General features: G+C 39.5%; 1 protein-coding gene across 1 annotated transcript; it reads left to right on the forward strand.

Annotated features, from left to right (window-relative positions):
- The first annotated feature begins 14,911 nt into the window (after positions 1-14,911).
- LOC116730456 (ectonucleoside triphosphate diphosphohydrolase 2-like) lies at positions 14,912-23,481 on the forward strand. The gene is made up of 9 exons (XM_032579704.1): positions 14,912-15,086; positions 18,674-18,791; positions 19,425-19,575; positions 19,708-19,867; positions 20,115-20,342; positions 21,664-21,936; positions 22,580-22,699; positions 22,961-23,104; positions 23,199-23,481. Exons 1-9 carry the CDS (start codon positions 14,970-14,972, stop codon positions 23,388-23,390), a joined length of 1,503 nt encoding a protein of 500 aa, XP_032435595.1. The 5' UTR covers positions 14,912-14,969; the 3' UTR covers positions 23,391-23,481.
- The last annotated feature ends 92 nt before the right edge of the window (positions 23,482-23,573 follow it).

Below are 23,573 nucleotides of genomic sequence, written 5' to 3' on the forward strand. Positions count from 1 at the left end.
TTACAGTAAGACAGTAAATGTTGTAATCATTATAAACCTCACTTTTTCTGTTTGTTTATTTAACTATATTATTTATACTTTAGGCAGCTGTCCTTTGTTGTCTGACATACTGCTGCCAACAAAAAGTCCTTGTTTTGCCTTGCATACTATGACAGTAACGTTCTATCTATCTATCTATCTATCTATCTATCTATCTATCTATCTATCTATCTATCTATCTATCTATCTATCTATCTATCTATCTATCTATCTATCTATCTATCTATCTATCTATCTATCTATCTTTTGAATGATCCACACTGCAGCTACTCTGAGCAATAGTCATGAGGCTGCATAGGCATCTTTTAAAGTAAATGTTAAGTCTCTAGATAGATAGTTCTAATTTGTCTTTAGATTTCCACAAGTGATGACATGAAACATAAAGACATCATTTGTATGAATGAAATTTGAAATGTATCCTTTTTTTATTCGCATTTTTGCTGTAATAACATCAAAGTGTTGTTACACTTCACTTTTCACTTTTGTTTATTTTTTTTAGCTAAAGTTGAGAAAATACTGTCAAATATGTCATTGTCATGCTTTTTTTTTTTTTTTTCTGTAGCACCAGATAAAACCAACATTTTAATCTGACATGTTAACCATTCAAACTGAGCAACATCCTTCCTCTGTTATGGTGAAGAAGTTTCAACTGGGTGAATCAGAGGAAAGAAATGCAGAGACAAATTATAACTTGGTGTAATTTCCTTATTTTTGTGCCAAATTTCGTTTGGTAACTGGTGTAAAATGATGAAGCAGGCTTTGGTGGTAAGAGTCTGGGCTACCCATTACCAGCCTTGGGCCCCAGTCTCAGTTGGGGTGCCACAGTGGAGGCGCTTCAGCTGCACCAGCAGCTGCTTTGCACTTCACACCTGATCAACAACGACGACTGCACTTCAAACAGGAATTTTCCATTTTCTATTTTCTGTCACACAGCATGGCTCACTTCCTCCCCCACCTCTACCTCACAAGAGCTACCAGACCAATAGACAAGTGGTACTTTACAAATGAGTGAATGGTGTCAACAACACCCACAGCAGACAGAGATACAACAGCATGCCTGGTATTTCAGGACTGCTGCCAACTCAGCTGCTTTTGCTGCTCTATTCTTTTGCTAATGTAAGACAGTGAAGCTGCAAAGCTGGGATGAGGAGTCAATGCAGAAACACCATGCAAACCTGAGAACTGTCAAATATATGTGGGATATTATGGCAGTATGCTACCTTAAGAAGTAGGCATTATATTTCAGATATAGAGATTTTTTTGAGCCCACATTCAAAAGTTGAAAAAGTTTTCTTTAGTTTATTAATGTTGCTTTAACCTCAGACTTACTGTGGCTCTTGTGTCATTGCTATTCTATTTCCTTGATTCTTTGCCTTTCTTTGTTGCTATTTTATTTCAACTGATATCAGCCATCAAGCGTTTGCTTTACTGCAATCATCTGAATCAGGTGTGTTGAAGCATGGGAACTTCTACAAAATGGAGGGCAGAGATCCTTGAGGACCAGGGTTGGGAAACCCCAGTTAAAGGAATGGCAGCAGATTGCATGGATTTGCCATGCGAGTTGGAACTTGAGTCTGCTAGGGATATCACAGCCATAATGTTTTGTCGCTAGGATGAAGTGATTTTTTTTGGCTGAATCAAAATTAGTGTATTTTGCAAAAGTCCAATGGAAACACTTGTTTTCACCTCACATGAGTCATTTGATCAACAACTGCATTTTACTACTGGTGGAAAAGATGACAGGATGTAGTTGGAGGAGAATGACTCAGCAGGTTTTGCAGTGACTCAAGGCATGATTAAACTTATTAATGTGTCACATGTAACATGTTTAATTGGGCTGCTTATGTAATGAAAACACCACAATTATGAAATTGTGTTTTCCAGCTTTCTTGGTCTTTCTGTGGCTCCTTCCCTGCAAATAAAGTCTCAGACTCAGTTACCTTGTTAACTATTGAGAGTCACTCAATAGTCAGCCATCAGTCACAAGTTTCTCACACACTGACCAAAACAAACAGGGCCTGGTGTTGCTTCAAGTGAGAGGAGGGAAAACTGCCACTGTGTGGTGATAGCAGTGACATGGAGATCAATACATGCAAATGCCTCGTTATTCTGTTCTCCGACAAGTTCTCTGGATCATTGGCAGCTCACCTGACGGGTGACACCAAGTGAAGCAAAGATTGTAGCGGCCTCAAAATACAGTTGCATAAAAATCTAAATATATTTTGACTGAGCTAAACTCTGAATGTTTCAAGAGCATAATGAAATGACTTAACATATCAGCAAAACGGATTCTTCACTGACTTTTGGAAACCCAAGAAGCAGTTGGGAAGGGACAGGGTTGGGGTCAATTGGTCAAAAAGGGAGCAATGGAAGGACACTTCCACAGACAGCGCTTAAACACTCAATCCTCTGACTGCACCCCGACACTACTGCTCTTCTTTCTGCTTTCCACGAGACCCAGGACCAGCATAGTGCTCAAGCAAGCTGCAAACACCTTCTTCATTGATGTCCCATCAATGAAGAAAGGACTTTGCCAATCCACAATTTCTGATAGTTAATGGGGGACAATTCATCAACAAAGAGTCACTAATAGACTTTAATAGGCTTTCTGAAGGCAGGATCTCTCTGTTTGAAATACGGGTGGTGAAGAGACCTTGTGTAAGCCTGCTCTGATGACAGCATTTGATCTTATTAGGTTGAGGGTAAAGCAAACCCCAGCTGTGGGGGGCAGGGTAGTAAGGTTGAATGCATTTGGAGGACTAACACCTTTGTTACTGATGTGGAGATTTCAGAGGGGCCTCAAACAGGCATTTGCAAATAAATATTAAGCAGATAACTGACTGGATTACAACTTGCTATGGAATTAAGCTGCTGTCCTGATGACTTTCTGGGTTGGCATAGCTAAATTATAGAATAATTCTTCTTTTAAATTATAGAAGAATAACATTCATTTCCTGAACCATGCATGATAGGAACTGTGTGTCCAAACGTTTGGTCTGCACTCTATACAGACCAAAAGTTTGGACACACTTTCTCATTGAATTCAATGAGAAGGTGTGTCCAAACTTTTGGTCTGTACTGTATATTCATTCATTTTTGCTAATACTATCCAGAACTGGAAAACACAGAAATTAAATTCTTCTCCAGAGTAGGAGGAACAGGTGACAAGTAGAGAGAGTGAATAAATTAGTTTTGAAAGGATGATGTCCTAACTTACAATACTGCTAACTTTAACAATCAAAGAAAAAAAAAACTCACAGGAGAACACACAGAGCACTAGTTGGATGGGCAAAGGGAGGAAACTGGCTTGAACAGAAGAGAGAATGGAGGGAAGTGACAACTTCTCCATGGTCAATTCCTGCTGTCTGGTTTGCTTCTGGCCAAATTGGGTGTGTCTCCATTGACAGTGTGTTTCTCACTATGTGGTCATGAATATGAACAGGAATCTGTGTGAAAGTGGGTGGGCCGGGGTCGACGCTCCAATGATGTCATTTGCACGTGAACCCTGAGGCGGCCATTTTCTCTGAAATCTCTTTGGTTGCGGTTTGCGCTGTGCAGTTGACACACACATGCAGCGCTCTTACACCACAACTGATAAAAAGGTTTGGGCATCAAGATTTGACACGAACCTGAGCGCCGACTTCAGTCAAGTTGAAAACAACAACACGGATGACTGGGGCTGGGAAAGGTGAGCAAAGAAATGATGCTCTACATGTATAAAAAAAACATGTTACACTTTAACAGGTGGGGTCCGCTCCCACAACAAAACTACAAATGTAGAAGTATATAAAATGTGTAGCACTTTTTATTATTTCCAGTTTGTGTGGTTAACACTTATTTACACTTTTAGGGAACTATCCAAAAAGTCAGATCCAAACAGTGAAGTTCTGTGGGTTAATCATTTAAAATGCTAATTTGAAAAATATGCATCAAAGGAAACTACGGTATAAAGAATTTAAAAAAATAACTAATATATTTGACATTTAATCAGTTTATAATTTTTTTTTATTTGTTTATATGACAATTGTCTTTTTTACTTCTGACCAATGTTTATTCATCCATGTGTTCAACATGTTCCTGAGGGTTGCAGGCAGGGGCATCAGCTTCCAGCCGGGCTCTTAGGCTCAGACAGGAGACATCAGCAGGAGCATTCAACAGCAGAGCTGAGATAAAGCCGAAGATCTGACAGCGGATACGGTTACATGTCACTTCTGATAGCTCCAAGCATTCCTGAGAAAATCTCAACCTGCATCTCACTTCAGCTCTTGCAGGTCTACATGCTAAGCAGGGATACACAGTTTGTGTGTGTGAGTGGTGGTAGTGGAGGGGTGGGGGGTTGGTTCGGGTGATGGACTAGCATGAAACCACTCCCTATCAGGCTTCAATTAAAACAGGAGCTGCTCTCTTTTACTCAGGGCTCACAGAGTGCAGAAAACACTCTGTGAGCTCCTGGTTGGGTTCTGCCTTGTTGACTAAGAAGGAGCAAATCTGTTCAGTTCAGTTCAGTTTTACCTATAAACAGCTAAACATATTGAAATAGTAAGGAGGATCTCATCTGCAGCATTTAAACACGCAAATGCAAAATCCTGATTGGTCTGCATGCCAGAAAATGAAGGTATTTTATATAACATAATTTGAGTAAATATGTTTTTTTTTGTAAAGTTCCTTGAGACAACACATGATGTGCATTGGTGCTTTATAAGCAAACTGAATAAAACTGAATTGAGTATGAAACCATGTTCTGTGTTAAAACGTTTTAAATTTCATGTCACGTTATTTCTGTCCTCTGCAGATTAGTGAGTGACACTAATGTTTGCTTCCAGGCATTACCAGAAGCCTGAGGCTTATCTCCCCGCTAGAGTGATGTCAGCCTGTGTCTGACATACAAGGTATGATAGGTTTGTCTAAACAATTAGTCCGAAGTGTCTGGGTTTTACTTTGACTGTAAAACCCAGGTAATTACAGGTTAAGGGTTGAAGGCATGCGTGCGTGTGTGTGGGCGTGTGGGGGGGTGTGTGTGCGTGTGTGTGTGTTGAGGAAACATTTGGAGTCTACAAAAGCCCTGCTGGGAACCATTGTAACACAAAAGCTGCTTTTATGTCACATCTTGTTCCTTCTAAGTGGATTTGGTCAAGAGATTTAATTCCACGTTCAAGCTTCATTAAAAGTCATGGATTAAAAGTAGTACAAAACATTATTAAAGGAGCATCTTACTCACCTCTTGGTATCGCCACAATGTAACTGCCCATTGTCTGCTGAAATTGATTGTATTGCTAAAGCAAGCAACCTAGCTGATGTGACACGTAGCTTTCTGTTAAACCTTTGAGCTGCCTGTAAAAGGTTTCAACTCATATCTGTTAGATATGCATGCAAACATAGCTTAACCTATACTTCACCTTGATCTGTAAATTCTGAATGAGAGTTGAGGTTTTATAATCAACCAACCAACCAGTTTTACACACTTGTAAGACTTGTGCGCTCTATTAGCTGCATGTGGTTGTTTGCTTTATACCTCCCAAAAAGTCCCTTCTCTAGTGTGAACTAAAGTGGTGATATCTGAAAACGTTGCCCTCCATCTAAGCAATAGGCAGGACAACTGAGTTAACCCCCTTCTCTGCAACTTTGCTATTGAACCTTTAGTCCAGACCACAAGGCAGAATGCTTTCATATCTGGGATTATAGTTGAACAGTGAAAGCATTCAATTGCTCTCTATGCTTTTATTTTCTTAACTAGACCTTCTGTAGCCCACTCAGTCTTGGGATGCCTGCTGCTAAGTGAGTGAGAGGAGGATGCCGGCGAAGCTGACATCCATCTTGGACAACTCCATTCACACACTTTACCAGCCTGTGAAGGCTCTGAGCAGCTCCTTCAGTGGTAAATGAAGGAGCTGGTAAAACATCAAGGTGAAATATAGTTACCGTATGTCATTTATTCTCACTGACATAAACCTGCACAACCTGGAAGAAGGGTCTGTGCATTAAGGACCTTATTATTCTTATGGACTTTTGGTATTATTACTATCAGCATTTTAGAAAGTTAGCTCTCTCAAAAAACCTCCTCTTCACTTCTTTTTAAACGTTATAACAAGGTTCAAAAGCACAACATTAAAATTGTCTTGTGTAACAATTTTAGTGTTACACAATCATAACTATTATAACTGTTTGGATAGTTATGCTATCCAAACATAACTGTTTGGATAGAGATTAATTCTTCAAATAGTTACTGATATCACACTGCATTATTAAAATGCAAACTGTTCATACTTCCAACTGCTTTTCACTTGTAGAAAAGGTTTTATCTCCTTATGTAATAGATGCACAAATATCTACTACAAGACAAATTGGAACACAATTTAGAATGAATGTATATGAATGATTTGGAATCAGTTTGTATGACTGGTTTAAACTGATTTATTTTGTGAAGTGCGTTGAGATGGCAGTTGTTTTGAATTGGTGCTAAATAAAGGAAATGAATTAAACTGAACTGAACGACAAGTGTTAAATTTTTACTTAACCAACGATTTACAATCTGGGATGCGCAGTGGTGCAGTTGGTAGCACTGTTGCCTTGCAGCAAGAATGTCCTGGGTTCGATTCCCAGGTTAATTGGTCTCTCTAAATTCTCCCTAGGTGTGAGTGTGTGTGCATGGTTGTCTGTCCCATCTGTCTCTGTGTTGCCCTGCGACAGACTGGCAACCTGTTCAGGGTGACCCCGCCTCTAGCCCGGAACGTTAGCTGGAGAGGCACCAGCACCTCCCGACCTCACTATGGACAAGGATGTTAGAAAATGAATGGATGGATGGATGGATGGATGGATGGATGGATGGATGGATGGATGGATGGATGGATGGATGGATGGATGGATGGATGGATGGATTTACAATCTGCAAGCTAAGAACGTTTTTCAAAATTATTTGAAAACAAAAAAGTTTGTCATGTTTTTTCCTGCAAACATCACAGAGGTAGGGTGGAAACCTGCTAACCCTTCAATTCTAGGCTGACATTCTTTTACTGTTGAGTTTTTACAGGTGCTAAAATAACCAAGATCTCTGTCCAGACTTAAGTATGTGAGAGTGATCAGCGACTGACAAAAATAACAGAAGACCATGCATGCAAAACTGTGACACAGAGGTACAGAATCACAGCAGCTTCTCCCACTGGGCTATTAGAGCCTCACTTTCCTTTGCACAGCTGCAATTTCACCACTCACATACCGACGCACCTCTTCTCCCTCAACCCCTAAATATCACCTCCACTCTGCTCCTTTAATCACCTCCCTCTGCATTCCTTTTGTAGCTAAAAGCAGTTTTTCATGCACAGCAAAACTGGGGAAACATCTTTCAAAACAAAAGTGAAGCAATCCATGCAAGCTGCAACTGCACCCACATGCAAGGAACGCAGAGTGGGTGAAAACCAGAGTCACTTTTAAAAGCAGGTGTCAAATGACAAAAATGAAACGTTTTCTTCTTGTTAACTTACATGCTGTTTCCAGCATGAAAAAGCTAATTGGGATTAAATGTTATACAGTGTTGAGAATGTGTTTAACCCACTGCTCTTTTCTCTCATTTTTTGCTCGTCTGTTACACTCTGTCAAACTCAACAGGATGTCTAAGGCCAGATTTTACCAGCCTGACTTGGTAGTATGCTTCACATCGTTGACTGCTTCTGATCACAAACTGATGGTCTTCTGTTCCCCTACAAGACCTTCTGCCAAAGAGCATTCTATTCTTGCTCAGTGAAGGCAGATACTTTTTTTTCCTGCGCTCCCTTCTTCCCCGCTGTTGGCCTTCTTTTTGCTCTATGTCCTGTGCTATTGTTTTTGAAACTTCTCTTTCAAATTCTCCAAACTGCAAAGCATGGATCTTGTCAGCTGATCTCTCAACACAATTGATTAAGTTTTCTCGACAAGAAGACTGGGCACAGGAAAGCGAGAGACAGAGAGAGAAAGATATATAGAGAGAGAAACACAGTGGCACATGGGACTAGGAAATAAACCCTAAAAACACTAAAGAATGAGTAGAGATAGTTAAATGAAAGCACGAGAAATAACTAGACACTAACTAATGACATGAATGGGCCATGCGTTGAAATAAAGTAAAAGAGAAACAAAGCTGATCTAAAGAAAGAGACTAAGGAGCTCAGAATGAATAAATCAAAGTCCATAGCAACTAACAACCAGGGATCCTAACCGTCTGCCCATTTTGTCGGTTGAGGATATTGAATATTTGTTCATATTTGGATTTTTGATAACGTAATTTCTACTCTTCGGAGTTGGCGGTTACCTGGTATATGAGGGAATTTGGAAGGTGTTGGCTGCTGTTTTGGCCCTTATCAAGTTGTGATGGATTAGAAAGTGGTAAACGCTCAGACTAATATGTTATGCAACAAGAGCCGCTATATTTTTTTTAATATGAGATGGGCCTCTGTGTTCTTTTGGGTCAACAGTAGTTTTGCATTTGGAACTTCATGTAATCTTAGCATTTCATGAAGTTAATATATTATCTCCCACCACCCATAATGTATTAATTTTAATATTCATGATATTAAAGTTAATATTATGAATACTAATTTTAATTTTAGAGAGAGGTAATATGTTTTTTCCAGGCTCATTGAGGCATTTTGTAGCTCAATCAAGTGACTTGTAAGCTTCAGTTGTTAAAAAAATATACTGTCTATATAAAACACAACTTAATAGAAATTTGACTTTGCAAATTTGATGGCTTGAAATGGGCCTCTGTCTCTTTAAGAAGCTCCTGGTTTTTCTGACACTCTACCTTCAGCACTTCATCACACCAATTCTCCTCCATCACGCCACTGAAAATCCTTCATAGGAGTGCTAATTGGATGAGCTCAGCAGATGTACAGTTTTACCAGGTTTTTTGCTCATTGCTGCTGCCGCTAGTCTGGAGGAGCTGAGGGGAGGAGTCATGGGAGAGGGGCGCTCTGTGAGGTGGAAGCTCAGATGGGGACTGAAGCTCCAAGGAGGAGCTTTGTGGAGAAAGGCAGTGGTTTGTGAGAGCAGGTGTTTAGGCTCCACTGAATGGTTGGGGCCTAAAACTGGATTTCGGAGTCAAGGGTTCCTCAGACATTCATGAAAGAATTAAAGCAACAGTCCAGGTATGTTTTTAATGAAAAAATAACATTGTATCATGATATAAAGCTAAAAAAGCCTAAATTTTACAATCCCTCCCATTTCCCCCCCAAAAACACCTTCCATTTCCACAGAGGTGTGTATAATTTTTTTTTTTATCTATTCCAAACTGGTGTTGTGTACTTTCGGGCAGATAACACCTGAGTATGCTTAATTCACTTTCATCAGAGAAAACCCTAAATGTTTTCTAACACCTCAGTTGATAGGGAAGGTCACTTCAAAGGGGAGGGAGAGAGAGAGGGGCCTGCAGGGGTCTGGGGCCGACAAATGCACGTTGTAAAACTTAACAAGGTGTGAACACCCTGTTTGTGTCCTGGGTCTGCAGGACAGCTTGGAGAATTTTCAGTGCCTTGAAGAACACTGCAAAAAGTGCATGTTGTCTTTGGCCTAATCTGCACAGCACCAATCAGGACTGAAGGTGTGTTTAAGAGTCAGATTTCAGCCAATCTGCATGCAGAGGGCCAGTTTACATCAGTATGTCAAGGCTGGTTTCTACATAATGTAAGAGCTTATCCCTGAAATGGAACTTTTCTTAATTTTAATATTGTTGTTATTATTCTCTTTTTTAAAATAAACTTGTTAAATTGCACTCTAATGTGTTGTATTTATATTGCTTGCATCTGGAGGGACTATAGATGAAAACTAGCCTCTGTGGCTAGCTCTGGCATATTATGTGCACTGCTCCTTTTTAAATTACAAAATAACAATCATATTTTATATTTTCATTCGTGAAAGAATGCAGTTACAATGCAACAGTACCAATACGTTGGCAACATTGCAAAAATGTAAATGTAAATGCAACTTTAACAAACAGGTCAGTTCTCACTTTGTTCTAATTTTCTGTTTAACAGAAAAACAAATATGTGAAAAGCAGAAATAAGTGACAAAAGCAAAACACTAGTGAGATAATGACCTATTGAGGAAGAGCAATGCTTATAAGGAGAGTTAAAGTTATTCAAATCAGAAAATAATTTCTTTAAGATAAGTTTAAAGCTCTCATTTAATGATTCTTGGTTTCTTTTCACACAGTAGAAGATAAAATAATCAATTGGTCAATTCTTTGAAAGACATTGCATAACTGATATACAGGAAGGCATCAATAATGAAACAGGAAGTGGAAAAAGTGCTTGAGTTCACATAACCATAAAATAGGAAACATTCTAATCATTACAGTTTCATTCCAGAGATCGCCATGGTGACCGTTTCTCAGGGGAACATCTCATTGGTTGAAAATTCATGATGTTAAATGGATTTAAATCATTTAACATATCAGAAAAATTGTATATGTTGGAAAAAGTTAATTTTCTGTCTTATTTCAGAAAGTAAAAGTCATTTATAGATTCTTCACACAAAGTGAAATATTTCAAGTCATTTTGATGAATTTAGCTTATAGAGAATGAAAAGCCACAATTCAGTGTTTCAGAAAATAAAGTTATTACATAAGCTCAATAAAAAATGATATTTTAAACAATGTTTGGCTTCTGGAGAGTATGTTCCTCCATATGAATTTTGCATCAATGTGACACGGCACAGAGCCAATCAACCTCGGGTTCTATTGTGGTGAAATGCAAGCCCAGCTTGCTTTGGTCATCTGCCCTGTTGTGTTTGGTGTCTCTCATCTGCGTGAATTTAATCCCATGGGCTGCCTATGGGGTTAAAGGTCAGGGGAGTTTGTTGACCAATAAGGAACAGTAACACAATGATCATTGGACCAGCTTTTGGTACCATTGTCAGTGTGGTTCAGAACCAAGTCCAGATGGAAATCAAATCAGGCTCTCCATCCAGCAGAGGGAAACAGGAAGTGTTCTGACACTTCCTGCTAGAAGCTGCACTGACTGTGGAGTTCAGAAAACCCATTGGACCAGAACCAGCAGAGGACGTGGGAACCCAAACCATCACTGACTGTAGAAACGTCACACTGGACTTCAAGCAAAATTTCTGAAAAACTTAACCCATTAAAATGAGAATTTGTTCTGGGATTGTAGGCCATGCAGTTGAAAAATGTTATCAATTTTCCTGTCATAATAGTGAGCAATATCTATAATAACTTTTACAATGCTCTGAACCAGAAATATGGGTTCCACACTAAATAAGATTATACTGAGAAATACCTTTACACATCACTTATTCCTGAAACTGAACATGGAACATTAATCTCTGTTTTCTCTGGAATTGATTCTCTGTAAAAGCATCAGCTGCTCATCTTGGGATGTGTACTCTTTGATTCTGTCCAAACAACACTGTTGTAATGCAAGACCATGTTCAGACTTAAAGAATATTGTGTCCCATATTTTTGTGTTTTGCACTGACTCCAGCCTTAGTTCCTGGAGAGGCTGTGTGTTTGAGTCTCTGAATCTGAAGAGTGAGAGGACGGAGCAAGGAGAGTGGACAGGCAGGTGAAGTCCTGAGGATGCTGTGGACAACATGGAGGTGGCTGGATGTGAAGCGCTTCTTTCCTGAGAGATTTGCAGATGGAAGCTCTTGGCTTGAGTGCAGAGAAAGCAGAGATAAGTTCAACTCAAGAAAAGAATTCACTGGAAGGATGAAACCAGGATGCTAGAGGCTCCATGAAGGCTACCAGGATGTTAGAGATTGTGATGAAGTTTCATCTGTGATTTTGAATTTCATAATTTTTGTGACAAATTTCTTTCGTCGCAGAAAGAATTTTATCCTGCAGCTCATCATAACCTCAGTAGCTGGATGAGGGAACCAGCTGCAGGTGTGCAGGCTTCACAGTTTTCGGATCGCCCTTTGCAGAGATCCTCTCTGGATGTGAGACTCACCCTCAAACCAAAACTCACTCACACACTGTTCTGACACAGTTCACTTGTTGTGAAGCTTCTCTAAATTCTTGAATGAATTTTACTTGACAGTTCTTGCAAGGCTGTGGTTTTCCTCGTTGCTGGTGCACCTTTTCCTGCCACACAGTTTATAGAATACTAGAGAAGATTCTAGAAGGTTTTCAAGGTTTTCGTTATCTGTAATCCATAACCATCAAACTACAGGATATATAGGCTCAAAATATTTCAATATGTAATTACTATGTATAATTTTCTGTATGAGTTTTGCTTTCTACACTGAGTGAATAAATATATTGAAATTTTTCCTGATACTCAAATTATTCAAGCTGTTTTTGTGTAATTTTCAAGTTTAAGCTAAAAAACAAATAGGATGCCCATTTCTAATGGAATCTGTTTTTTTTGGTGTTTGGATTCAGGTGTTCACAGATTTACTATCTTGGGCTGCTGGTGTCAGTGAAAATATCTTCTGATACTTAGTACTGGCTGCTTTTCAGTCACGTTGTTATTATATATGCAACAACTTTGCTGTCACTGTGATTTCTCGGTTCCCTGTTTTGCCGAGAATACAAAGTCTTGTTTCTTTGTATTCCTATTTCCTAGTCTAGAGTGTCATCTTGGATTCTCTTGGCCTCCTTTATGTCCAACAGGTGAGATGTACTGTCAACTTCAGGTACAGTAGGAGAGTTTATTTTAGTTTTAGATACATGTGGTGAATTAGAGGAGATGAATGGCATGCTGACATTCTTAGATTTTTTTTTTTTACAGTGTGGGAAGGAGCAAGCGTTTGGAAAACAAACATCAGGTGGTTAATTGGGCAGCTTCAGCCTGGACACTTCTGATTTATCTTTGTAGAATTATGTTGCCGACCTCTTAACCACTTTGCCATTTGTGTATTAACCCCCCACTCCTCCCACCCAACCAAAGTTCTGTTCAGGCAATCACCAGTGCCACCTAGACACTAGCAGCCACACAGGCAGCAGTGTTGGATGCTGTGTGATCTTTAGATCACACAGCATCATATTTTGCTCATATAAAACTGTTCAGGTCTGCTAACTTATTTAAACAAAGAGTGAAAGTTGACTAAAACAGTTATAAAGTATAGTGTTTCTGTATTGTACGGACATCCAATACATTTTAGCTTGTGGGGATGAAAGTTGCAATTCACTCAGTGAATTAGGCCTCAGAGTTTTCCTTGGACATTAATTTTAAGGAGATTTTATTGATATTTCAAACTCTTAACAGTCTCAGCCCTCCCTGTTTGTCAGACAGGCTTCAGTCCTACAGTTCAGCTCCCCTTAGCATCCTGTTGGCGCCTCGACTAAGAACTAACACATACAGTGAATCCTAAAAGTATTCACAGTACTTCACTATTTCCACATTGTGTTACAGTCTTATTCCAAATACCCAAGTATGACAATGTGGAAAAATAGTTTTTACAATTTTTGTAAATTTATTTTATTTTTTTTAAAGTAATCATTGTGTTAATTCCTCGAGGATTAACACAACGAGGAATTGTGTTAATCCTCGTTGGCTCCTTGTTATTTTCTTACCATTGAGTTAAGCATCTTTCTTATTTTGCTCCTCAGGTATTGAGCAGCTTTCATGAAAACATGAAAATTTGCCTAAACTTTAGGGCAGATGTAAGCATGTAATTCCAGAGTCATTCAGCTGCAACACAACTACAGAGTTTTTCAATGTTCTAGTTGCCAAGTCGAAGCAGCATGGCATGGTTTTCAGTTAAGACTGGGTTGGAAAACACCTGATTTGATTACTGAACAACTTTTTTTTTCTTTCGAAAAATTTTATTGTTACTGTAAGCATTTAAAAACATTACATTGTTGCAGTTATCCAGAAAATTTTCAAGAAATTTACAAATTCATCACTCTAGGCTAAAAAGAGGCTAAGAACAAGAGTATAAAACAGAAAATCTCTGTGTGTTAAAAGTTGAGCAGGACCGGGGTGACTCCCTCCCAAGTCCGGAGCCGTCCCGACCTTCCAGACAGCGCTGGTGCTCAGAGGGGAAACCTGCCCTGAAGCTCCTTCCCTCCTGCCTCACCCGGAGAGCCAGGCCGCCGCTGCTTGGACCTCTGCTCGTGTAGCGCCGGCTCCTTCGTCCACGGAGGCGCAGGCGATTCTTCTTGGTGGCTGTGTCCTTGGCGCGCCACCTGCAGCCCTTTATGTCTCTTTTGTTGCTGCTGCCATCCGGATCACAGCCACGGGGGGCATCTGCCTGCGCCTACTTACCAGCAAGTTTCTGGAGGTCCAAATGGCGTCTTTGATGGTGGCTGGGGTGAGCCACCTCTCAGCGAAGTCTTTTTTAGTCATTTTCAGCTGGCTCACCCCGTACAGCGCTAGCTGTACATGGAGGACCTCCCTTGCTGGCAAGTGTGGGAATTGCAAGGAGCCGGCTTTCGCCCACAGGTCCACAGCAGCGCTGCACTCCCACAGCAGGGGCCTCACCGACTCCGGCGCGCCACAACCGGGTCGGGGGCAGATGGACGTTGCAGACATGCCGCGGGAGTGCATGACGGCTCTGACCGGCAGGATCCCATGAGCCACCATCCATGACAGGTCCTGGAGTCTGTTTGGAAGGACTGGACGGCTCACGTTGCGCCAAACGGTGGAGGTACTGAACAACTAAACAGACTTGGTTTGGTGTACCTCAAACAGCACCATGTTGGACGTCAACACAAAATCCTGCTCTAAACTGTCTCAGAAAGCAGGCCTCCCTCACGGTGCCCACAGTTTTTTTTAACATCTAGCCGTTTCTTCTGAAAAGAACTCTTTTTGGTCTTTCGGGGAAAGTTTTGATGACTAGTCAATAGCATGCATACAACCTGGTTGTGAAAGCAGGTCTGGGGGTGGAAAGAGGAAGCACAATGTGCAAAGAATGAGTCAAAAAGCCACGGAAATAAATTTGCAAAGACAGTTTATGCTGCAGAGCCGTGAGCCACACAGAGCCTGCAGCAGCATTCAGCTATGAGTCGCTATCGCGCCCAAATCATCGGCGCTGCTGTGCTGGTGATTCTGGCAATAATTGGGATTTTGCTGGTAGTCCTTCCAGCAAAAGAGGTGACGATGCCTGCAGATAACATGGTGGGTTTTCTTTCAGTATTATTGATTAATCTCTATTGCAACTGTTATTTTAAACCTGCATTCTAGTATTATTTCCAAAAATATGTACACATTTTTTGGGGGGTTAAATAAATGAAGAGTATTTATTTGAGTCTCATAACATCTCAGTTGGTTGCAAATGTTTTCCTATCTGTGTCACATTACAACAACAAACTTGATTTTATCATCTGCAGGTGTTTGGATTTTCATTTGTCTTTCTGCTTTCACCATTTCTTTATTGTTTATTTGCTTAGATCTTGCCATTTTCGTTTTTTTCTTATTTTTGTCAATTTATCATCATTGTTTGAGTTCTAGCTTTGTTTTTTTACATTAGTGTTACTTTCTGTTTATTATTTCTGTTAGTTTCAGCTTTTTTCATTTCCTATGTGGCTTCTGTGTCTCAGTTGTGTTTTCTTCTCTCTTTCTTGGAACTCAGCTTTGTTGTTTTCTCTCCTCTCTTTCTCCTCTTCCCAGATTGCCTCGTTGCCTCATTTCCTCGCAGGTGAGTGTCCGCACTCACCTGTGATTGGGGACACAGGTGGTTCTTTTGCTACTTCCACTTCTCCCACAGTATCTCAGCTCTTTGAATTGTGTTAATCCTCGTTGGCTCCTTGTTATTTTCTTCTGCTGTTTCTTTGCCAACCACCATGTAAGTTTCCTTTTTGACTTAGTAAATCAAGTCAAAACATCGAGTCAATTAGAGAAGTCAATCACCTAACACCCTGGATCATTGTCTTCACTTGGAGCCAACTAGCTGCTAATTAGTATGTGTTACTGAGACGTTATGTAATGAATCATGACAGTGTAATACAGAGTTGTGAAAGGGAAGGAAACTAATGGCACAAATAACTTGCATTTTCATTAGTAATGGTTTACTGGGAAGTAATGTGCTGCAGTTCCAGATACAGGTTCATCATTCTGTTGGAAGATCATTCAGTCTCTGTTAGCCTCCAACAGGTTTTCTTCCATGTTGTTCATGGAACAAAATGGAAGCTGTGCTGCACTATTTCTATGTTTAGATGGTGGATTGACCAAGCACTGTGGGATGCCCATAGCTTAGGTCATAGTTTTATTATATAGCCTGCTTTAAACTTCTCTCACAACTTCTCTGAAATGTCAGCTGGTCTTCAGGATGCTGTCTGAGGCTGTGAGGCTACATTTATACTGAGAATAAATTACACAGACACAGTCTAGTTAGTTAGATGACAACGGAAGAAAATTGGTTTTGCTAGATTTTATTAAACGGTTTTCACTGAAAGAGGATGAATACACATGGAAAATAACTTTTTTAATTTTTGCTTTTGAAAGAATTTAGAAAGCCATGTGTCTGTGCCTATATTTCACTATATCTACTTTTTTTGCACTGATTTATCCATTAAAATTTCTACAAATAAACATTTACATTTGCTGTTGTAACCCGACAAAGTATGAAAATGATGAAAGTGTGACTATCTTTGCAAGACGCTGTAGATCAAGGGTGTCAAAGTCATTTTAATTTTCAGCCAAATCAAACTCATGAATGTCCTCAAAGTGCCGATGGTGGCAGAATATATTAATAAAACCAAAATGTTAACATGTTATAGCTTTCTCTGAATTCGATGAGTTTTTCTGAAAATTAAGAATATTTTAACATTGAAGTAATGTTAAACTACTCTGATGTACTTTCAAAGGTAATTTAGCACTATTAGACAAATAAAAACTGATGTGATTTCACTGGTAAATTAATATTGAAGCACACAACTGTTATCTTGAAATAGTCCTGGGAGGCAGAATTGGGCCCACAGGTCTTGAGTTTGACACTGTAGATGCCTTACATCTTGTAAAAGTCAAAAGGTCTTCTGCGAGGAAGTTAAAGAGACTTGACAAGAAGCAAAGACAAACTGAAGCATAGCAACAAACAGTTGCTAAGCTTTTGCACTCCATTGCTCAGGTAATCAGATCTATATTCTTTTTTTCCATCTCAGAGACAACTTGTACAAATTAATTGCAGAGAATCAAATTTATACATTTGTCCCATTTTTACATGTTTAACCCTGGTAATGAGCTGAGCCCCTGCAAAAAATTACTGGTTGACTTTGCAAAAGCAGTAAGTGAGACATTTGGCACTTTTTTCTTTCGTCTGAGGTTCACCATTTTGACCTGCAAGATCAATTGAAGACTAACTGGAACAGCACGACTAACCCACATCCTGCTTTACCCCAGCTAGGTGTCAAAAACTGAGGAGGAGTTTCACAGCATGAATAAAATCTTCTGCTGCAAATAGAGCCCTGTCTAAAACACCACTGTTGGATCAGTTGATTTACCTGAAACTGTTCTCAGGTGTGAGTTTGTGTGTGTGTGTGTGGGGGGGGGGGGGGGGGGGGGTGTAGGGGTGTTTGCCCTGTGTGTCTGTGTGGCCCTGTGATGGACTGCCGACCTGTCCAGGGTGTCCTCAGCCTCACGCCCAGAGACAGCTGGACACAGGCACCGTCCCGTCTGGCAACCTGTGTGGACAAGCGGGTATAGAAAATGGATGGATGTGCTAAATCACTGTAATAGACAGTACAGAAGCACACACAGTTAATAAGTCCTTTGTACAAATGTTTTTCTTTCTTTTTTTACTTCTTCAAAGCAAAAAGGGAAAATAAATAAATTTATGAAAGAGGTCAAAGTAACAAAACAGACTCTAAGTCAATAAACTAAGACAAAAGAAATGATGGAACAGAACATTAAATACAACAAAGGGAAAAACAACACCTACACTAATCATTAAGCTCAAACCACATTCGCCGCCATAATGACTCTACCAGTAGTCACAGTGGGTAGTTACCAGTTGCCTTTACTCAGTTGCGTATACATTTGTGATAAAAGGAATTCTTCCAGGGGTAGTTTTACAGTACCGTACTATTTGATTCTTCTAAAGTTGTTATATTGAAGTAATTTCACTATTATCTGAGTATGAGTCTCTGTCTACTTTACTAGCCTCCTGTTAATTCACTAAAAGAAAGAAAAATTTATTATAACCAAAAATTACCAGACAGACACACCTACAGATGACCTTTCAATTTGTTATTTTATAAGAAAATATTGATGATAGTTTTTTTTATTATTATTATTATTCCAAAGATTAAAATGGGCAGATAAATATATATCTGTGAATGTTAGATTGCATCAATTTGTACAGATTAAATCAGATGTTCATATCAGTTACCTGTGTTGGCTTTTTATCAAATACTTTTTTCTCTAACTTGGATGGCTAATTTTTTTTTTACATTCTTATATTGGTGTAAAATAAACTAATGCTACTATTACTCAAGTACGTACTTTGGTTACCCACCTTGGCCAGTAATTCAAATTAAATGTGGACGTGGAACATTTAATATACTACCAGAAATTAAAGTGCACTTAAAAGGCCTTCATGAACAAGGTGCTTCACAGAGCAAGATGTATATTTAAAATGAATTCAGTGTTTATGAAAGTAAAATAACAATTTTAATAAATTAAATGAACTGAAAGCTGACAAAAGACATTTAGTCTTTGTTTGACCTCTTCCTAAACGCTTTTGACACTAAATGCTTCGCCTCTTTCAGTATGGGATTGTACTGGATGCCGGCTCCTCCCACACCTCCATGTTCATCTACAAATGGCCAGCTGACAAGCAAAATGGCACTGGTATTGTTACCCAGCACAGTGAATGTCATGCAAAAGGTGAGCACTTCATGCTGAAACAGCAAACCAAAACTGACCGACTGAAAGTTTATGTTTGGACATAATGTTTGACCACTGCCACTTTTTGTTCAATACCAACTATACTTTGTCACGTCCTCTCAGTCAGTGCTCGGTAGGTCTTTCTCATGGTCAATGCTGCCTGCAGACAGAAGCTGGTACTCACTCTGAATGTCTTGCATCAAGATCATGAAGTCAGAGAACTCGCATGAAAGCACAACCGATGTAAGGAGAGAGGCATTAGTTCTTGTCGCAGGTTCGAGTCCCGGCCTGATGACCTTTGCCTCGTGTCTTCCCCCTCTCTCAGGGGGAAGGAAGAGCCGCTTTCACTTCCATGGTGTCATCAGATCAAAATGATCAAGTCAGAATATAAATATACAGAATATATATATATATATATACAAGACTGCAATGTCTTGTGAAAGACTTGACTTCCTAAAGGTCCACTTCAGCTGTGGGCACTTTAGTCACTCTCAGTTCTTCTCCTTCTTGTTCAAGTTTGTTTCTGATTTTCTTGGAAACCACATGTTATCCTTTAGAATACAGAAGTGCAAACTTTATGAAGTTCACTCTGAGTTTGTCTCTAAGAACAGCTGCTGTCTTCATCTTGCCCAGGTGGCGGGATATCCAGCTATGCCGGGAAACCAGGTGATGCTGCCAAGAGTTTGGAGGAGTGTATGAATCACGCCCTGAAGAAAATTCCCAAATCTAGACAACAGCAGACTCCCCTGTGCCTGGGTGCCACAGCAGGGATGAGGCTCCTCAAGTTAGTCTATGGTTCCTTAAATACAACATCTAATTTCTTTGAATCACTCCATTGATTACACGTTCAAGTGCACATCAAAAAGCATCTTTAAAGATTTCTTATTCTTTCCTTATTACTCCTCATTTGTCATAGAGAAATCAATCCGACAGAGTCTGAGCAGGTCCTGAAAGAAGTCAGAAACAAACTGAACTCCTACCCTTTCCAGTTTAAGGAGGCCAAAATTCTGAGTGGGCAAGAAGAGGGCGCCTTTGGCTGGGTCACCGTCAACTACTTACTTGAAAACTTCATTAAGGTAACCAGAGTGTCAGACTGGAAAATTCTAAAGCAAAATCAAAAAATATATCTACTGCACTAACTTGCAGTATGCTATTATGATTGCTTCAGCTTATTTTTAGTCAATAAAAGGAGAAAGGAAGAAATAATTCTAACTTTGTAATGATTCTGTTACAAAGTTTTATAGATAAAACTTTGTAACATAAACTGACTGTCATCAATTTCTGTACTAAGGATTTTTAATACAATGTTTTCTGCCTTTTTAGTATGGTTTTGTAGGACATTGGCTGAATCCAGGAAGAAACACAATTGGAGCTTTGGATTTAGGTGGAGCTTCCACTCAGATTACATTCGAGACCTCGCAAAACTTGGAGAACCTAGAGAGTCAGATGAAGCTGACCCTTTATGGAAATACCTACACTTTGTACACACACAGCTTCCTGTGCTATGGTCAAGACCAGTTCCTCAAGAGACTCCTGGCTCATCTTATCCAGGTATCACTGTTGTAAAGTTTAATTTTTCTCACCTACTGTCCTGATAAAAAGACAGAACACTCTTATTCTAATTGTGTCCATTTATCACAAAACACTCCACCATGTAAAGAGGTCTAAAACAAAGATATGGCCCAAAAAGAATAGTGTGACACGCAGAGTACACCTAAAAATGTGTTCGCTTGGAGAGCAACTTTTAGCAGTTTATGAACTAGTGGTTTTCTGTATAGCCTCATAATGCTAACATTGTTTTAACAGGAAAGGCCCACTTTTTCAGGCAACATTGCTTCATTGCCTACAGAAAATACAGCCAAGTCTCAGCTGTCAGACAGATGGTCTCACATGGTCTCAAGAATATTAGAGAGAAAACACAGTGGCTCCTTTCAGATTATGCTTTAGATCATGCTGTGCACCATGTTGTACATGGGTTCTTTAAGTGTGACATAGCATTGGAGTTTGAAGTCCCCAATCTACTATGGGAGCCGGTAACAAATCCATAACTATGAAAGGCAGAATTTTAGAGCAATTGCTAGATTGTGCAGAACAGGAACTGAACAGGCTGTGCAGATTGTGTTGCAGCTTCAGAGAGCAGAGAAAAGCAGTTATCCTCCAGGATCTGCCTGGTCTGAGAAATGAGTGCTTTAAAGGCAACAGTTGTTGTCTTTAAAGCACTGAGTGCTTTTGCATGTTCTGTATGAGGATCTTGCTTTAAATCAAAGACTATGCCCCTTTGGTTCTACTATAAATTCTGCATGGTCTGAAAGCACACTTGTCAAAGGGCAAAATGATGTCTATTGGAGGGTTCCTGGCTGCATCAGGTCTGGTGGCTGAAAAACCAGCTGAAATCATTGTCTCTCCATTACTGTGCTTAACAGTTTAAAGGAGGTCTAATGTGATTTGCTTGGTATTCAAAGAACTGAGTGCTGTGCATTATAGCCAAACATTTCCACTTTGATTTCATCTGTCTGAAAGACATTTGCTTTGGTCCAGGTGTCATGAAGTTCCTTCAGATGCATCTTCAAAGCTAAGCAGGCATATTGTTAATTTGGTTCTCTTCTTTCCTCTTGGTAGACCTTTGAAATATGCTACAGATATTTGGTGTTTTTCTAATTGAACACTTATAAACTTTAACAATTGCTGTATGTGTAAAGTGAGGCATGTAGAGTCTGTTGAATCTGAATTTCCCACAAGGCATTGCTAATCCCTGTATGGTTCACTATTTTATACGACTACTGTAGCCCAGAAAACAGTTGTAAAAGCAAACTGACCATTTTTAGCTGTTCACTCATATTTTATTATGTTGATCTTTGTTTTCCCCTTTCAGACTCAAGCTGTGTCAAATCAAGTAATCAACCCCTGCTACCCACCAAAGTTTAATATTTCTATAAATCTTGGGAAAGATGTCTTTGATTCTGTTTGCACAAAGAAATACAAACCAGCCAATTTGGATGCTAAGAGGAATGTAACAGTGGTGGGCTCAGGAAATTATCAGCAGTGTGTCAACAACGTAACGGAGATCTTCACTTTTAGCAACTGTTCCTACTCGATGTGTTCCTTCGACGGAGTGTTTCAGCCCAGAGTGACAGGAAGCTTCATGGTGAGATATGAACAAAAGCAAATATGTTAGTGTTCATCAACAATCTGAAAGTGTTGCTTTTTTTATCTTTACTGCGCCTACAAAAATGGACACTGGACACAGTTTGGTGATTGATGCTTTAAGACTTAAGTTAAGCATTAGTCTCTGTTGTCATAAATCATTTGAACCCTGACAGACAGACAGCAGAATAATGCCATTAGAGTTGTTCTAACTTGATGTGTTGCTTGAACGCTGGTAGCAACATTTACAGATTGATTCAAACAAAAAAAAATGTGTAACCAGAATATGCACATCTGACTAACCAAATCATCAGAATTCATTAAGTGATTAACAAGAACATTAATCACCACAAACAGTCTTACAGTAATTGAGTTTGGCATAAAGATCACCTTGAGTGATTCCATTAGACACAGGAAAGGGTTCAGATCCCTCGCTTCCACACTATCTGATGTCTGCTCCTTTTACTGCTTAAGTTCTGTTGCTCATGGTTATTTTTAATGTTCTCATTTTCTCTGTTTTTCTCTTTCCCCTTATTATTTTGCACAGCCTTTTTGTCCATTTGGGCCTTTTCGAGAAGGCTTTAGATGATAAATGGTTTGATTAGATGAGGTTCTGGTTGTCACACTGCATTGTTTCTCCACAGGCTTTCTCAGCTTTCTACCACACACAGAAATACATCAAAGATATCACCAACATAGCCCTCACATCTCCCAGTCATGCAGTGGAAGCAGCCAAGCTCATCTGCAATATGACCATCACTGAGGTACTGATCTTCAGCCATGAACTACAGGCTGTTAAAAAAAAGCTACATCTTAGGCTTCAACTATGCTACAGACCACTCAGGTCCTCTGGTTTATGACTTTTTATTTTTGTGTTTTTATGATGTAAAGTACTTTGAACTCCCTTGTTGCTGAAATGTGCTATACAAATAAACGTGATTGATCGTTCGATCGATCAATTGATCGATTGATTGATTGACTGATTGATTGATTGAATCTAAAAACTCTTGTATTTCTATTTACAGCTTCTTCACAAGGCAAATTTGACAGAGAAATACATGAAATACATGAAGAATCTCTGCTCCATGTCTAATTTTGTCCAAGTCCTCTTAACCAATGGGTACCATTTTGATGAAGCTTCATTTCCTCACGTTTCTTTTGAGAAAGATGTAAGATGTAAACAGAATAAACAGCATGATGGTTTTTATTTGCTGTAACACTCTGCTCTGATTTCACTGAGACTCAAATGTTGTGTCTCTACAGGCAGCAGGAGCTTCAGTAGGATGGGCTTTGGGATACATGCTCGAAGTGAGCAATAAAGTGCCTGCAGAGAGTCTTAGCATGATGAAGGCCCTCCCCTCAGGGCCTTGGACGGGCATCATCATCATCTTTATTGCATTTGTTTTATTTGCACTAGTATATTGCTTGATGATCTACAGAAATGCAAATGACTAGAAGAGACAGTATTCCATATGAAAAATTAGAAGCATGAGAAGCAATTTTAAAAGCCAAGGGAATTCTACATTTTTATTTTGGTTGATATTTGCAAAATTCAACTGATCCTTGTTAATGATCTAATATTACAATTATATTAGATATACTTCACAAATTGTATGTGCTGCTATGGAAACGTATTTG

The sequence above is a fragment of the Xiphophorus hellerii genome, chromosome 12, assembly GCF_003331165.1.
Source record: "Xiphophorus hellerii strain 12219 chromosome 12, Xiphophorus_hellerii-4.1, whole genome shotgun sequence".
Lineage (NCBI taxonomy): Eukaryota > Metazoa > Chordata > Actinopteri > Cyprinodontiformes > Poeciliidae > Xiphophorus > Xiphophorus hellerii.

What these genes read in the sequence shown, in the direction of transcription:
- LOC116730456 (XM_032579704.1), top strand. Translation starts at nt 14,970, where the DNA reads ATGAGTCGCTATCGCGCCCAAATCATCGGCGCTGCTGTGCTGGTGATT. An exon ending in TACTTGAAAACTTCATTAAG is followed by an intron (nt 19,868 to 20,114) that starts GTAACCAGAGTG and finishes CTGCCTTTTTAG; the next exon opens with TATGGTTTTGTAGGACATTG. An exon ending in TCCTGGCTCATCTTATCCAG is followed by an intron (nt 20,343 to 21,663) that starts GTATCACTGTTG and finishes TTCCCCTTTCAG; the next exon opens with ACTCAAGCTGTGTCAAATCA.